We start from the raw sequence: 18,394 nt of genomic DNA, 5'->3' as shown, positions 1-18,394 counted from the left end.
CTATCATTAGCTATTCGACAGAAGCAAGAGCAAGTACTGCTATTTTCTTTCGTTCATTTAGTCAAAATTATTTTTCTTTTATAAATAAGACTTTTGGCATCGAAAAATTTCGTATCCTATGTACTTAATTTACTCTATCTTAGAAGCTACTATCTCTTTACTTCACAACATAAGCAAAATAAAATTGGTTTCATTCTTCGAGTTCCAATTGTTCGAGTTCCCACTTTCTAAGAGAGAACTACTCTATCTCGTTCATCACCATATTAAAAATAAAGGTAGATATCTCTCTCACTAATGCGTATAGAGCAGATATCCTCCAATATTATCGAGGATAAAAATTTACGTTATACTTTATGATTGCAATATACATATTAAGTTTTTTTTTTTTAAAAAAAAAATACCGCAAAGACACAAGCCATCATATAAATACTTCTAACTCTCAAGTACTGACAGTAATATAATTGAACAAAAAAAAAAAAAAAACTCTTAATTTGCGCATAGGAGGATTCAAGTTACTTCCTCTATTGATGAATGTGAGAAGGGAAATAAATTGTCACACAGCTAATGAGTGATCCATCTAATTAAGTATTTACGTCAAACATCGGTAGGGACAACAATAGGATTCAGCTAAATTTGGTCCTTTCTGCCGCCCAGAGAAATAAAGTTTGGCCTTCCATCAACTTGATACAGAATATAAATTATTTTGGGTTGCGTGTTCTTATTGCACATGTGGTGCCTATATTATCAGTGCAGATAATCTAGATACAATTCGGTTGAGTGGTGGCACATAAATTTCCACTTACCACTTTGATTAAGGAGAGTCCAAATTAACACAAAGTCAACCTCTCAATTCACAAACCTTACTTCAAAAGGATATGCATGAATCACGATTATCATTATAGCTTACTATACTTGGCCTCAACTGCTCATGGTTGATTGCATGCGAATGCGATCGATTTGGCCAAAGAATCTCTGACATGCCTCCAAATGAAGCACGGATTTAACAGACAAGCTACGCAAATATTCTCGATGAGGATATTATTCTCCACCTGCAAGTTATATATATATATATATATATATATATGGTTAATCTAACAGATTTTGCTGCCGCTGCACAACGTGTCTGTTTGATATTATTATCAGGCAGCTGCTAGCTAATAGCTCACCCATCCATCATTAGAAAATTTACTTATGTTATTTTTAAATTCAATACAATTGAGGTCCTCTTTGTGGTTAAGGTTGGAAAGCACTAGTTGTAGCCACTTGGAAAGTTAGATAATTTGATCCATTATTTTAATTTATAATGAAAAACCTATAATATATTTATTATTTTTGTCAAAATTACTATTTACAAGTCATATATATTTATTTACTACACTCTATTAAATTAACTTTTATTTTATAATTACAACTTTTTTTTTTCAAAATAACTATGATCACTTAAAGCCACGGCACCTTAATACTAAACAAAACTTTAATACTAAATCTATACCCCATGTATGTCCATGATCCTAGCTGCAGCCATCAATTTCACTACTATAGTGGTTCGTTCATCATATCCCATATTCCCATTATGTTAAAGACAAGTACCAACATCAGTAGTTATTGATCTCACATTAACTTCCGTTAAATTAATTTAAAATATGATGTCTTTGATTCTAAATCAAGGGGCGAGCTAATTAACTTTGCTTCACAGGCAATGGTCAGCCAGCGATAGCCACCATTAAGGAGAGAATTTATATATAATTTAGTATAAAGCGTGGTAATGTGGAATGATGGCTCTTACTGGCCTTCAAGATTAGACGAACACTGGTTTAATTAATTAAACAAGTGTGAGTATGGTTTTATAAATTAAGATGAAGTCATAAGTCGCTTTCTAATTAAGCTGGTCTCACAAAGACATTCTATTTTGTCTTTTTGAAAAGTGTTGAAGACGCCAAAACAAGCAATTTTACCTAACCAACCGACCAACCTTATTTATAATTAATTAATTTGCATTCACACAAATTCCTCAAGCATATGTAATTAATGAAGAATCTACCTGTCCATGTATCTAGCTACTACTTAATTTGTTTAATATGCTGCAATTGATTCGATCGTGCCTCAATTACATGCACGTGGCTCTCGTGGTCCTAATTGTGTGACGGCCAACTTGAAGGAATCATTCTTCAAATTGTTAGATATTTTTCAGCCATTCCTAGAAAGCTCATATTTATATCTTTCCGACTTTCCCTTTGCTGCTTGACCTGCTGTGGGACAACGTTATTCATACTTTACATGCTCAATATGTTATTAGTTACTTGATTCACAATGATGATCATATGTAAGTGTATGAAAATCTTGAGCTGAAAACGTTTCTAATTTACAATACACGAATCGGAGCAATAATTAAAATGCTGCTTGGTTTACTGAAACTAAAAGATAGCTAGAGAAGTATTGCGCGCTTTCTTCTGTTGCTTAGTTTTACTGTAAAAATAGTGCTGGTAGTAGTTATTTTATGAAGAGCATTACGCGAGTTTGCAGGAAAGAAGAACTGGCCTCGGTTGATGCAAGGCCGGACCATTGAGATAAATTATGCATTACTTGTCAAAATTTTGACTTCTTGCAATCCACATAGTGCGTGCGTGCGTGTGTGTGTGTGTGTGTGTGTGCCACATAAAGCATCTATGTTGAACCAATAGAAAGAATTTAATAAGATTATGCAATGTTTGGTTGTTGTGATGTCTTTTACAAAAATGCTTTCCACTGGAATGTGAAGTGTGTTCATATTATGAGGGACACATGCGACTCAATGATCAAGATTTTTAAGTGATTTGCACGCAGCCAAAAGATGCTTGTTGTGTCATATTATTGACAAAATAAAACCATGTCATTTCGTGGCCGGTGACTACCTATTTGACCCAACTGGACCATATGTATTGCCATTGTCAATTTGTAATGATACTAATGTCCTTTCCTAGAGACATAAATTACTGCCACAAATTGTGACATATCACCATTATGGGTCTTTCTAAGAAGCTACTGGGTCATATTACTAGTAAGATTTTTTTTCCCATTATTTGTATTTTTCTTTGGGTGATCAAGATCTTCTTTTAAATTCTTTGTAAGTTTTAAAAAATTTGATGTAACATGTACGTTATTATTTATATATGATTAAAAATGTTTTATTATTTCTTTTTATCAACTAACGTTATTAATCTTATTCTCATTACTTGATAAGATAGAGTAAACTCACTCATAAATGATCTGATTCTAATATTATGTAAAAGTCAATAAACCTAACTCATACTCAAAAAAATTAACTTAAAATTTGAAAAATGCCTCAAATTTATATCATTATAGCCCACTACATTGTGACATATCACCATTATGGGTCTTTCTAAGAAGCTACTGGGTCATATTACTAGAAAGATTTTTTTTTTCCATTATTTGTATTTTTCTTTGGATAAAGATCCTCTTTCAAATTCTTTGTATGTTTTAAAAAATTTGATGTAACATGTACGTTATTATTTATATATGATTAAAAAACACTTTATTATTTCTTTTTATCAACTAACGTTATTAATCTAGTTCTCATTTTCTGATAAGATAGAGTAAACTCACTCGTAAATGATTTGACTCTAATATTATGTAAAAGTCTATAAACCTATGACTCATACTCAAGAAAATTAACTTAAAAATTGAAAAATGCCTCAAATTTATATCATTATAGCCCACTAAATTAATAATTTAAGTCGATGTAACATATTTTAGCTATCAAGGATGATCTATCTTTGTTCATTCTAAAAATGTTTAAACATGATGAGTATAAATGTGAAAAATATCCATATGTGAACTAATATTAACACAAAATTGAAACTATGCGATGACTGATGAATGGTGTTGTATGATATAACATTATAACATACATGCATGGCCGAGGCGCACGTGCGTGGAACAAAGAACATGAGAACACATGTGCATATAGCCCCAAAGGAAAAGGTCGATTATCACAGCCTCTCATCTCATCATCAATGAAGTAATCTCACCAGTAATCACGTGATGCCAACTACAACATCTGAACGTGATCAGTCCCACAGTCTGGCTCCACATCTCTCTCTCAGTGGACCGTCGTCGTAAAGGTGTACTTTCATTCTTTTTGGTTTAAATTATTGCAACACATAGCATGCACACATCTTAACATCTACGTCCTCTTTACAACCCATGTAGACACAGCACTATCAACGGCTTGCACACGCCCCACGTGTCATAGATCCAACGATCACCTTCAGTGCTAAGTAATTTCTTGCCCGATTTTAAGTGTGTTACTAATTGAAGTTTATATAATCAATTTGATAGAGCTCGCTTTCATCTTCTTCATATATGGTAGATAATAATATAGTTCCTTTTTTTCAGATATAAGAAGAGTTTTATAGATAGCTAGCTGCTGCCCACAAAAATATAAAAGACTCAAAAGACATGCTCTCTTCTCATCACCTTCCCAAACATTTCCTTGTCGTCAAAAACACAATATTCAAATTGCCAATTTTCTCAAAGCACCAACACGGTTTCTGTCTTATAATTAAGGAACTATCCGATCATCATCCTCTTATTATATCATTCGTCAGATTGGTCTTTCTTCTTGTTCCTCGATCCAAAGGCTAGAAACTAATCACTTAAAATTTAGTTGTTTACTAGTTTTAATCATTCATTTGATATCTATATATATATTTTTGACTCAAATTCGGTTTTTTAATTAGGGTTCTTGGGGTCAATTAATTTTAAGAGATGGGGTTGAGTTCTAAGCAGGTTTCAAGCGATGGGCAGGGATGGAGCCAGAGTTTGTTGCAGGCTCAGACGTTGGAGCTACCAAAGCCTGCATCAGTGAAGCGGCCGCTGCAACAACAATCGTCACTTAATCAGCAGCAGCAAGCGGAGCCATTGAAGTGTCCGAGGTGTGATTCAACGAACACGAAGTTTTGTTACTACAACAACTATAACAAGTCACAGCCGAGGCATTTTTGCAAAGCTTGCAAGAGGCACTGGACTAAAGGTGGTACTCTCCGGAATGTTCCCATTGGCGGCGGCCGCAAAAGCAAGCGTCTCAAAACATCAGACAACGCCGCCACAAGCACTGCCACCGCAACCGCCAGTAGGGTTAGTACTCACGTGGCAGTCCAAAGTCAGCAACAAAGACAAATCCTTCCTTTTCCACTTGGTGATGATCAGAAAAATTTATCTGATGTTCCTCTATACCAACCGCTGATTCATCCACCATCCAACTTATTGGAAAGTAAAGGTATGGGCACCAACAATATTAATGTTGGTAATCCTTTTATAAGTTCTAGTCTTGGTATACCTCAGATTCAGATTCAGAAATATCAAAGCCTAACCCTTCCTAATCATGCAAGCGCAAGTTCTTTCAACCCGACGCCGTCTACGATTTCAAACTCTTTCCAGCGCTCAGCAAGTGTTATTAACTACGCTGGGGAAATTACCATGGAGGACCCCACAAACGTCATCAATACTACTAGTACTACTGCAACATCCATGCCCATCACAATTGCAAGCAGCAGTGCTGTTACACAGCCATGGCAGCAGGTAGCTTCCACAAGCAGTGGCACGAACAATATGACTACCAGTTACTGGAATTGGGATGACATTGATACATTTGTTTCTACCGATCTCAACATACCTTGGGATGATTCTGATATCAAACCCTGAAGATAATTGATTAATTTCATTTAGTAGTGTCTATGTATAGATCTTTTGTTGAGCCGGGCGTTTGTGCTTGATGGGGGATACAATGTCTCTTTTTAGTTATCATCATAATATGTATAGTCCTGTCTCTCAAACTGTAACTGTCATGTGAGATGTAGCATTGATATAGGAGCTGTCCTTTTTTTTCCAGTTTCAGCTTCAGGGTTGGTGTCCATTTGTGTAATTCTCTAGTTTCTTCTGAAAAGAAAATAAATAAAATGTATTTAAAGATGAAGGTTCAGTGTTTGTATACTTCCATGGATTTTAAATTTTGATAGAATTCTGTGAATATATAGAGAAGTTGTGATGATCACTACATTCAGTCTCATATACAATTTGAGAAAGTGGGCTTTTTTGTGGGGAGTGGGTGTGTTGTGTTTGGCGCAAGGCATGCTTGGCTAACTAGGTGCCAAGGAAGATTCTTGAGGATATGTATACTTGCTTTGGATATCTGAATTCCGAATAATACAATTTTACTTATTAAATTAATGGATTTAATTAATTGAAGCTAAACACATGTAATCGAGTCAGTCATCCCCTTTTTTCCTAGCTCTGGAAGAATCCTTGTTGTGTTGTAAAGTATGTTTTAAATAATTTTCTTTGGATAGTTTTATTATTCTAGTTCCTTATTATGGTCCTCGGTTTCGTTTATATTACTTAAAATGAATATTTAGAGCAATAGGCACAACGCTCCTTTTCATCATAATTAAGTTGGAATTTCTTGCAGCACTATTGGGAAGATAGAATTCATTGGCTACATAATGAGTTAAAATTTTGGTGTCCGCTATCATGTGCTTGAATTTCTCGTGCCCACTGTTGTATCTATTTCTTGAAAGGACTCATATCAATTGTAATAATTACAGACAATTCGATCGTACCTTAATAAAAATATCTTCCGTGACTAAAAAGAAGAAAAAAAAATCGCGTTCAAGTACCTTTAGCTTAGGCTTTGAAATGTTTGCTCCACTCCCCGCCATCCGTTCTACTTCTAACTTCTAATCATGTATGCGCATGCTGGGGCCACAACGTGCCCCCGATACCTTCATCATACATCCCATTACATTTATACTCGCAGAAAATGTTATTCGCACAAAAATATTTCATTAGATAAACGCATATTTTGGCATGCAAAATTCATTAGAGGCTAAGTGGGGCTTCAAGTAGCTGCCATCATGGAATTTTGCTGCTTTATGCACGTTTTGTATGGCCAATATGTCACATTCCTTGGGCATTCTAATTGATACGATTTCGATTTGGAGCAGAAACTTTTGCGCGGCGGCTATCATGCAGTGAATGTGATCATTGATAATCCTCGTTACTCGATCGGTTATTTTGACCATATGAATTTGTAACAAATTTCTAGAGCAAATTGGCAAGACATATGATGGCAGCATGTGAAAGTGAGGTGAATTCTTTGAAAAATGATGCACAACAGCACAAGCAAGCAACCGCAAAATAAAGGGAAATTAAAGAACTTATGTTATTATAGATCCATGAGGCCACGTCCGTTTTATTATGGGCTTCCGAGGATCGCTATAATCAAACATGGCAGCCCCAGCAGCATTCAATCTTGGTACGAGTATCAAATTCTAAAAAATGATGTCCAAGACTTCAAAGACCCAAAAATATAGGAGTAATGCTGAAAGTACAGATTACAGAACCACTTTGTACAAACTAAAACACCGAAATTAATACAATAAATTGAAATGATTTTTCGTCCAAGCTCCATTTTTCATCTAAACTATTTTTTGATATTATAGGGGCACAAATTTGAAGAACAAAAAGAATGGTATATATACAAAAGAAGATTATAGTAGATCATCATAGATAAAATTTCAAACGTTAAATGAATGTGTACTAAATCATGTGTCCTGGCATTCTAAACAGTCCATAATCATAAAACAAAAGCCAAACTGACTAGCAACTACAAAGTAAAATAGTTTAGCCCCTAAAGAACTCAGTTCAACTATAAGTTGCCCATTCTTATACCAGTGTCTTTGTTGTAGCTAGCCTGCCCATCGTTAGCTCTGGAGTAGCTAACATAGTACAGTTCAGAGATGATGCCTGTTAAGACGACGAAGGCGGCTCCCGCACCAAAGACTCCCTTCCTCAAAGTCTCACATGATAGGTTTCTTCCTCCCATGTACCTCCTGTATTTGGTGTGGTATGCGTTTCGCACTGACCCAGCTAGCAAGCAAATCTCAGCAATTAAAAAGAACACCCTGAAATACCAATGCAACAAGTGAACTTGAGAATATAGGGAATTTGATACTTCATAGATAAAATTTGGAAGCAAACTAAAGGTTCATCAAATCCCAAAACAAGTCTAGGATGAGAGAAAAGACCAAATTATTTGAATTATAAACTGGACTAAGCACATACCAGCAAGTGATAAATAGGACGATGGCCCATACCCTAGCTCCACTTGGTCTCATAGCCCTCCCACAGCACAAGCATCGACTTGCTGCCATAATAACGATTTGACTAATAAGAAGGAATAGAAATGAACCCGCACCTAAGCCGGTCGCAATGTCCTTGTCATAGCTACAGTAGGTAAAGCCATCACCATTGGCAATATGAGCCTATCAAAGAAGTCGGAAAGTAATGAGTTGGAATTGAAGACATACAACAGAGCGGGGCATCTACTGTGAGCTTCTCACTTACTCACATCTACTAGGGATACAAAATCAGATCACTTTCTAAATCTTATTAGCGGTATGGAAACATGCTAGTCCAGCCATCAAACTTTCTTCGTGTCCCCCCCTCCCCCCCAAAAAAAAAAAATTCCTTTTACTGAATTAATCATAAAACTAATCATGCACACTCTCCTCTCTTCATTGGCAATGCTCCAAAACTGGTTTGTCAAAAGGACACAAGTGAGTCCCTCCACCGTGCTCTCAGTTAGAATATTGTTTTGTCTCTCAAAACATCACTAGCTAGTAGCTACAAGTAACGCAGTACATTTCCCAAATCTCATATCTACTGAAATATAATGAAGGAGATCATCTCTTGATTTAATCACAACGTTTCCTCAAAATTAAAAGAACTGGGATTCACCTTTGTTCGTATCTAGGCATAATAGAATACAACTTTCACTCAGCTATTCATTGAGTACAGAAAAGTGAAACCATAAACATTGGCATTGTTGCTGCCCAGGTTATTCCTTTCACTTGTAATTTCCAATATCTAAATTTTCATAGCTTCCTTTTGTTTCGTAGAAAATAAAATAAGCACCGAACCAAACCGGAGCATTGCAAAGTATTTATTATTATCACTAGTAATTTTTCCCTTTACCAAAGGTAGATTTACTAGTTTCAGTTATCAACTAAACTATATGCACCTAATTTGTCTTTTAAAGGGCTAAGTGTACAAAATCAACGAACAAGCAAATCAAAGATTTAGCAATCTCTCCTCTAATTTAGTATGCCTCACTTTTCAGATCTAGCAATAGAATTTTCTTTCGCCCTTTCCTCATGGTACAAGATTAACATATCTCGGAAGAATCATGCAACACAAAGAATGGGAAATTAAAAAAAAAAATTTGAAAAAAAGACAGAGAAGGGAAGAAAGAGGCGAAGTTAAGAGTTCAAAACTCACAGTAGACCTCCTCTGCTCAGCAGCAACAGCGAGTCCAAAAGAAATCAGATCAAGAACAAACACAAGCAACAACACCAACTTTGAAGCCATTCGATTTTCTCTTTTTTTTTTTTCTTTTTTTTTTTAAATGATATCTCTCTGTTCGTATCCAACCAAAGCGTTAAACAAAAGCAGGACAGAAGAAGATAGGCAAATACTAAACGAACTACTGACAATAAATAAAATAAAATGATTAAAATCTTCTTTACTTGCTGTAAATATAAATAAATTAATAAATGGAAATTATAATATATATAATAAATGCTTATGCATGTATGTAGGTAAGCAGCACTCCTATAACAAAAGACACGCTTTAGTTTAATGCATTGAGTGGCTTTTACGGCTCCGGAAAGTAAATTTAATTAAAAATATCAAATTAAATAAATAATTATAAGTGCATAGATCACACGGCAAAGCTCCGAGATTCTCTCTCTACTTATAAATACGATGTTAATTACAACAGTACAGCTACGATACGAAATACCTAGGATTTCATTGTGGGACCCACCCTATTGTAAGACTTTCTAAGCGTTCTTCTTTCTCACTCTCTTTTGTTTTTAAAAAAATTATTAATATTTTTGAGATGCTAATAATGAATAGAGTCCGGTTACGGTTATATTAACACCGCTTTAAAATAAAATATATTTGTACTAATCACACAATTAAAATTATTATTTTACACGTGTGATCGTAATTTATAACATAATTTATACTCTGCGTTGTATGACAGCTGATAACCACGACCTAATTAATAATGTTTTTAGGTCAATGCTTATCTCTTGACAGTGTGTGATTTTGATTTGACAGGGGTTTCCGATTTGAGGGTGGCCACATGTGACTACTGATTCGCACTCATCACTAGAACTAGAAGTGGGTGGAGCTTATTTTGTGTGATGGATTATGAGGATGGTGACCACATGTGATGTGATTATGGAAATTGCAAAACAACTAAATATATCATATATATATATATATATATATATATATATTACATGATGAAAAAAAGTTGAAATAATTTATGGCAGTGTCAATTACTTTTGACTTAGGAGATAATTACGTTATATGGATAGTTTACATCCTACTAATATGATTTTTCTTTTTAAAATTTTCAAGGGTTTTATCACTTTCTATTAAGCTAGAGGAATTACCAATTAATACATATATATAATATATGTAATTTAATTGAATATAACTACCACTTATATAGTGTTTTTTAAAAATAAATGTACATATGTCATAGTATTATTTATTTATTTTATGGCTGATATGGTACTTATGATATATTCTACAATTTCTCTTTAAGCTAATTTAGTTCAATTTTATTTTGTAAAATTATAACATGTCACTTCTTTACACTTGATCAAGTTATTTTTATTTTGTTTTTTTTATTTATTATAATTATTTTTGGCTGAATGGAGATTCCTATTTTTCAATTAAAAAATACCAATTCTTCTATGTTTCAACCACTCTAGTTTCTAACATGTCACTTTTATGTTTCAACCAATTCTTCTATGTTTCAAAGAGTGAGTCCACACTGTAATTAATTATATGTATAGTGATTATTATTATTTTTGATACACTGATATATTACAATCCTGATATTTACAATTAAAAATCTGTCAGGACGTGTCTTGAATAATTTTATTACAGTACAACTCAAATATCAATCCTCACTAAATTGGAGGGAGATTTGTCTTCACAATTAATATTGGAGGGAAATCTATCATACCCCAATATAGGGAGCCAACTAACTCCCTTTATACAGGGAGGCAAGTCCCAACGCTAACCCTGCGCTGAGACTTGAACCCATGCCCTCAAGGTTGTTGAGGGCATGGGCGTGCCAATGGGCTACATGCCCATTGACATATGTAAGGTAATTATTAGATCAGGGATCCCTCACTTAATAAAATATGGATTGATTTTTACAGTTTATAAATATACTTGGTAACGCTATAAATTCTCCTATAATATTGTAAAAATTACTCTCACAATATATAATTTAAGGGTGCGTTTGACACACTGTATTATATTATGTTGTATTGTATTATATTGTATTGTATTATATTGTATTGCATTAATATTGTATTATAATAATGTTGTACAACGTTTTGCTATATTGTACTCTATTAATTTTTTTGTGATTAACTTAAATTATATATTTAGAAAATAATATTTATTAGTACCTAGAAAAATCTAAATATAGAAGTGTTAAATTTTAGAAATTTAACATTATTTTTATTATGAATTTTAAAAAATATCATAATTTTTCATAAAGATCGAAACTGATAGTCTTATATTTTTAGTAGCATATCATTTATTTTTCAGTATTTTCTAAATATATAACATGTGAAATAAAGATCGAAGTAAATAATTTAATCAAATATTCTCTAAATAATATCATAACATAATATTTTATTGGTATTAATTTTAAATTGATATTATTTAAATTTATTCACATATAAATAAATATTATTAGTTATATTAAATTGTTAAATAATAATCATTTTTTATATATTAATTACTATAATATAATTAAATAATGTAATATTATGTTATATTTCTATTTTTATAGATTATTTAAGTACTTATTGTTAGTTATATTAAGTTATTAAATATTAATCAATTTTATATATTAATTATTATATAATTAAAAATACATTATTTTAGTTATATTTTTAATATAATAAAAATTTAAAATCTGAATAATAGATTATAAATTTATTAATTTATATTAATAATTATGATGTAAAAATAAAAGAAAACAAAAATTAATATTATATAATATTATATTACATTAAAAAGTTATATTTATTTATTATTATTAAAAAAAGAAAAAGAAGCAAAAGCAAAATGCTAAGCGGCAGTCCCTTAATCCCTTGCAATTTCTTTCCAAATATGGTATTGACATTAAGCTAATGTGAATAGTATTTTAATAACTCATAATTTCATGTTCCAAACACACCTCTAAAGACACTGACATTTAATGATTAAATAGCTCGAACTGATGACACTTTTTCCCTTTATTTTTTTTTTCTAAACAAAGATCTCATGGCCAGATGGCCTTAGGACAAATAAACGTTCAAAGAAACAAGCATCAACTGTATGAAGCTGAAAGATAATGGGTTCATGATTCATGTGAAAAAATAACTAAGGGCTCCATTTATGGGCAAAGCATTAACTGCTATGGCCATATATCACCGTCGCCGCATCAATTTACAGGTTACATCACCTTGTCAGCTTGATAATCTATTTATGGATGTTGTTCCATTTCTAATTGAGATTGAATTACAGGTACCTAGTGTCTTATTTAACGATCAGCTTTCATTGAATGATAGTTTTCGCCAATACAGAAGGGAAGGTAAAACGTGTCAAGCTCGCTTTATATGTCTGCTAACGCCCCAAAAAAAAAATTCGGGATTTGCTATATTGGAGATTCTCTAAGTTAGAGCATCTCCTATAACCATTGAATTTAAAGTTGAAATGAGTATTAGTTGTTTCAATTTTAGATCTAATGACTGCAATGGATGCTCTAAGTAAAGAGTATAACCAACTCAGCACTTGTAGTTTTGTGCATTGCAGTAGCCACTTGAAGAGGCTTAACTATCAATTCTGCAGGACTTGGAACAGGCATCTGCACTCTGCTAAAGTCCTTATATTTACTTGAGCCTCTCCCTCAACATTAAATCCTTCCCAGGGGCAATCTCTTGTTCCACAAAACTGGAAGAAGTTAGAACAAAACATCTGATTGATTTTTTGAATTTATGACAGATTCATGCCTTTTTAAAAGATGATTGGAATACAAAATGAGAAGGCGATTATGGCCTAAACATAACTTTGGTAGACGCTGGAGGCTGTAATCCTTGGCCATTTCATCCATGAATCTTAATTTAACATTATCAGGAATCGACTTTATACATATTTCCTCCCTTGTCTGCAATATCAATGCAATGTTTACTACGGGGTACTAGGCATAGGAAAACAAAACTGGCATACAGATTAAGGTAACAAGAAAGGCATGTTAATTTGTTTGTTCAAGCATGAAAACTGACATTTGCTAACCTGACAATTAACCAAGGTTCCATGATATAATTCAACAGCAGACTTTGTAAATTTGTGCCCACAACACTGTTCAAATTGCTTCTGGTTGTTTCTCAGTTTAGACAGATCTCCACACCATGCAGTAGCCTATGTTAAAGTTGAAACTGCTTCATTTATGTCATCAGGGCAATCGCGGAAAGTGACAATGATAAAGCAAAAAATTGAAACATTGGGTTTCCGTATCATATTAGCATACCTATATGTATGAACAAGTCATTGTAATACCCCAATTCTCTTAAGGGCATTTAAATCTTTTTAAGTTTTTTAGTGATCTTTTTACCCTATTATAAAAAGAATAAGATGTATTTCTCATTATAAGAGAGAGAGAGAAAGAGAGATCGGCTAAGATGAGAAAAAAAAAGAGATGGAGAGAAAAGAGAGAAAAGAAAAGAAAAAAAGAAGAAGTAGAAGAAAGTCTTCTTCTTGGTTCTGTCGTGAGCAACACATGATATCAAGTTGCATCATTTAAATTAGATATTGTTAAGAGAAGATTGAAGGCAAGTTTTATTCTTGGTTTTCATTAATTTATTATGGAGAAGCATGATTGATATTTGCAACAGAAGTCAAAACCTAAGATTTTGCAGAAAATATACTAATAGTGTGTTATTTCGAAAATCATAGGAATTTGTACAAATTGATTTTGATTTTGGACTTTGGATATTTAAACTAGACATTTTCTAGAATGTTTTTAAAGTTGTTTCAAGCTAAACGGATAAGATTTCAATTAATTACGATTTTTCAAATTCAGGTCTGAAAACCTAGAAATTTTTTATTCCAATGAAGAATATAAATTACGAAATTATTTTACTATAACTAGACTTCTTAAAAAATTATGAAATTTGGATAACTGATTTTTATAAATGTCTAGTGCGGTTCTGGAAATTTTCATGATTTTATGATAAAATAATAATTTTTTTTTGTATTTTTAAAACAAGTATGTTCGAAACATAAAATTGTTTGACAGTATTGATGATGTCTGAAACATAAATTATTTTTAATAGCTTTTGAAGGAATTAAGCTATGATGTTTTTACCAATGAATTTCTAAAATGTCAACATATGCTCTGTAAAATTTGATATTTTTCCAATAAGGTAATAATTTATTAAAAATCAGAGAACATAGATTATTCTGTTTGAGGACTTAATATGAGGGTACATGAGGTTGAGTTGAGGAGCTCTTTAAAATGAGATATTTGAGGACATTAACATTTATGATTGAGAATTGATTATATCTTATGAAAATTTTATTAATGATTTCTGGGAAAAAAACTTAATGCCTATCTCAATTCAGGTGATAATACTATTAGTATTATGGTAGTTTGGTTGAATAATAATACAATTAGTATTAGTGAGTCATGTATTATTATCATTATTAGACCACATTGTTTACTGAATGACTAGTATTATTTTAGTATTTAGTAGTTTTCTCTGGATTACACGTATCTTTGAACACACTTGATAGTATTATTAATCTATTTTTCAATCAAGGTTGATTTTTTTTGGGGAATATTTGTGTGTTTATGCTTTAGTTTTCATCTTTGGTTAATAAATAATCTTTTTCCCTTTAAAGATTATATAAATATAACATGGCAATCTCTAAGTTCATACCATAACTCCTTAAGTTGTGGATTTATTAACTATAACTCGAAAATCCTCATTGAAGACAAGTGAGATTTACGGCATTACGGCAGAAAAAAGTATTGACCACTCGAGCTAGGCGTGGGAAACAAACACCCTACCTGAAGGGTTGACTTGAATTGATAGGCTCTTCTTAATTTTAGTGTACTTGGCATTAGTAGTAGTCCCCATTGGTCAGACATGCTTTTAGATTGAGTCTAATGAATTAGAATTCAGTACTAATCAAATTTTATACCGAACACTGAACTATTGATCAGAATTTATTTTTCATTTTTACTCTGAGGAGCACAGAGTTCGTCCTTACACCGCAACTTAGAATAGGTATGTAGACGTGTGAGTCTAAAAGGAGCCGGATCCTTGATTGAAATCCAAAGGTGTTTGATAGTTGAACTAACGAGTACCTGTTCCAGGCTGTTGGCTGAAAGTATTTTATTTGCATCCCATTAAATAATTAACCCCATTACTTAGAACTTTGTCCTCACAATTGTGAGGACATGAGTTACAGCCTTCACAATATATTATGAAGGTTTAATTTTTTTTTTCAATATGAGTGAAGATAGTTTTATTCCTTTCGAAACGTGAGTGGAGTAAACGTCCCTCAAATATTAGAGATGGTTGTTTGATTGTAGATATCAGTATATTAACCTTATAAAATATAAATTATAATATGAACAATAGTCTCATGTAATTAAAAAATAATAATAATCTCATGTCATGAGAGATAGATAAAGACATAGCATAGATGTTGGCGTCGTGTTTTCTTTCACCAAAGTACTATTTTTTTGGTTGTCAAGAGAATGGCCTTTTTACTAAGGACGAAAAAGAGAAGTTTCCTTCTTTCCTTTATGAAATGCCTTAATTCATACAAAGCCAAAGTCAATGATATACACGAACGATGCTTTTTTCTTGTGTGTGAAAAAACTCTCTAATATTTTTTTTTTTTTTTAATACTGATTAATCATCAAATTACTGCATTACACAGATATTTACAACAACTGCTATTGTAGCAGAGATATTACACTGATATTTACAATCAGATATACATGATTTGGACTTACATTATTACATTGAATTCTATGAAGTACATGCCCAGACAAATAACCCCTCACAGGAGAGGGATATCCATACTCCACTTGCATTTCGCAAGGGAGAATGATTTTTAAATATAAAGAACATTTAGCCCCCACAATACTTTTGTGGGGGCTAGAACCGCTGCCCTCACAATGCTTGTGAGGGCAGCAGCCCACCACTTCGGCCAAGGCCGAAGTGGCAACTCTCTAATATTAGTTGTTGAGTCAGTTGAGAAGTTGCTGTTTCTCTTGCCTTGCCTGTTTTATATGCATCACGGCCATCATAAGGCAGAGATTCTGTCATGCGAGCAAATTTAACAACATCAATATTGCATCAGCAAATTTATCAACATCAATAAGTTCTGGTCCTTGACGAGTGCTCAACCTGAAAAGGCTAACAATAGTAAGTCTGTAAAGACTAGAGAAACCATACCGAATTGCATTCTTGAAAATTCCTTATTGCCTATATCACTAATAGATAGAATCCAGAGTTACAAATATGATTTCACTAATTGTATTGATTACATATAAAAACAACAAGCTACATAACCAAAGGATACCCGGGAAAAAGCGCTTTCAATGCGGCCATTTTTTAGGAGTTGAATGATGTTTTCTCGCAATTGTCTTATATTGGACTCTCTCTTAATCCTCAGGAACTTAAGATGGCATTGAACATACCTTTGGTTTCTTGCTGGAAATCAAAAGAAGAGTTTTTTTTATCAACAGAACGAAAAATGAACTTCAAAAGAATCAGCAATTATATATTATTACCATTTGGAAGCTTTTCGCCATCCAAACAGAATGTCCAACATGTCAAGCTATAATCAACATTTGGCAACTTAATAAACTCACGTATTGCTTTGCTGGAACGATGGAGATCTTGAAAATCGGTGGGGAAAAGCGTGATAGTTATTCTTCTATTCTCTTCTCTGCTAATTGCTTCACCTTCTAGCAGATACTAACCGGTTATCATTAGTGTAAAAACTTGAGAAATAATATCTATTTGTATTTCTCCGATCAATCAATCATTAATCGGATGTGGAGATATGCAACTATTATTAGCATCACTTATACAATATGTATGTTCCAACTAAATGTCATCGTTTATTATTGTTTTTTTTTTAATGAAAATTTTATTGTATCTCTATTTTTGTTCAATATTATCACAATCATTTTATCCGTTTCCTTCTCTTATAATTTTCTCTCTATTTTCTCTTCCGCGGCCACACGTTCGTCAGGTCAAATGATTGAATCCGATTAACTGATCCTTACAAACCAAACCTGCATAACTAATAAAAGCATTGCAAAAACATACATGCAATTATAAGCCACATACAATCACAAGAATAAACGCACAAGCACGTAAAGCGGAATCAAAGTGATGATGAAGACATATCTACCCCACGTCGAAACCATATAAAAAGTAACCAATAGCGAAAACATCCCACTTTCACAGCACTACCAAGCAAATAAAAATAATAATAAGAGTAATTTTTAATTGAGTCCTTATTATTTGTAGAAAAAAATTTAGAGACCATAAATTTGTAAAATGAATCAATTAAATCCTTTCAAGTATAAATTTATGTCATTCAAGTCTTTAATTTAATCACTTCATTAAAAATGTTAACAATATTGAGGACATTTTAGTAAAAAAATAATTGAGCACCTCCTTATTCTTTATTTTTGACTGGTGGTAATAGTTAAACTAAACTCAAGTAACCTAAGTTAATATTTTTTGAAAAAATACTAAATTAATGTTACGAAAACTACCACATTGTTCGTGTCAGAGGAGAGATTGAGGAAACGTGCATTACACCAAAAAAATATTGTATAAATCTACCATGAATTTGACTAAACCTTTGTTAGCATTGGTTAAATTCAAGTATTGGGGAGAACCTAAGTTTAAAGGTTAGTAATTCTTTTTTTAGGTGATTTTTGTATGTATTTTATGGTAAAATTGTTCCCAAGTTTAATGATATTGTGTAAGATTAGGTTTCTCAAGTTTAATTTTTCAAATGAAAAACTATGTTTAATTATTGGTGAGATTTAAAAAAAAAATTGAATGTTGTATTCTGTCTATGTACTTCTTTTAATTTGCTATTTAGTTAATAAAAATTGACCAAAGATTTTGTTTTTCTTTTAGAGTTTTGTTTCTTGTTACTCAAATTAATAAATAGCAGTTAGACTTAAAAAAAATTAATGACTAAGGGTAAA

The 18,394-nt window shown here is 32.5% G+C and overlaps 2 protein-coding genes across 2 annotated transcripts; one reads left to right on the top strand and one right to left on the bottom strand.

Annotated features, from left to right (window-relative positions):
- Positions 1-4,333: 4,333 nt before the first annotated feature.
- On the top strand, positions 4,334-5,974 carry LOC102613900 (dof zinc finger protein DOF1.4). The gene is made up of 2 exons (XM_006467778.4): positions 4,334-4,639; positions 4,740-5,974. Exon 2 carries the CDS (start codon positions 4,768-4,770, stop codon positions 5,701-5,703), a length of 936 nt encoding a protein of 311 aa, XP_006467841.1. The 5' UTR covers positions 4,334-4,639; positions 4,740-4,767; the 3' UTR covers positions 5,704-5,974.
- Positions 5,975-7,533: 1,559 nt separating this feature from the next.
- Positions 7,534-9,547, bottom strand: LOC102614202 (uncharacterized). The gene is made up of 3 exons (XM_006467779.4): positions 9,337-9,547; positions 8,122-8,321; positions 7,534-7,961 (listed from the first exon to the last, which is right to left on the bottom strand). The coding sequence occupies exons 1-3, from the start codon at positions 9,424-9,426 to the stop codon at positions 7,706-7,708; spliced, it is 546 nt and encodes a 181-aa protein (XP_006467842.1). The 5' UTR covers positions 9,427-9,547; the 3' UTR covers positions 7,534-7,705.
- Between the last annotated feature and the right edge of the window lie 8,847 nt (positions 9,548-18,394).

The sequence above is a fragment of the Citrus sinensis genome, chromosome 2 (genome assembly GCF_022201045.2).
Source record: "Citrus sinensis cultivar Valencia sweet orange chromosome 2, DVS_A1.0, whole genome shotgun sequence".
Classification (NCBI taxonomy): domain Eukaryota; kingdom Viridiplantae; phylum Streptophyta; class Magnoliopsida; order Sapindales; family Rutaceae; genus Citrus; species Citrus sinensis.
Note: the sequence above shows the minus strand (reverse complement) of the source record. Positions and strands in the feature narration are given on the sequence as shown.

What these genes read in the sequence shown, in the direction of transcription:
- LOC102614202 (XM_006467779.4), bottom strand. Translation starts at nt 9,426, where the DNA reads ATGGCTTCAAAGTTGGTGTTGTTGCTTGTGTTTGTTCTTGATCTGATT. An exon ending in CTGAGCAGAGGAGGTCTACT is followed by an intron (nt 8,322 to 9,336) that starts GTGAGTTTTGAA and finishes CTTCTTTGATAG; the next exon opens with GCTCATATTGCCAATGGTGA. An exon ending in GTCCTATTTATCACTTGCTG is followed by an intron (nt 7,962 to 8,121) that starts GTATGTGCTTAG and finishes TTGGTATTTCAG; the next exon opens with GGTGTTCTTTTTAATTGCTG.
- LOC102613900 (XM_006467778.4), top strand. Translation starts at nt 4,768, where the DNA reads ATGGGGTTGAGTTCTAAGCAGGTTTCAAGCGATGGGCAGGGATGGAGC.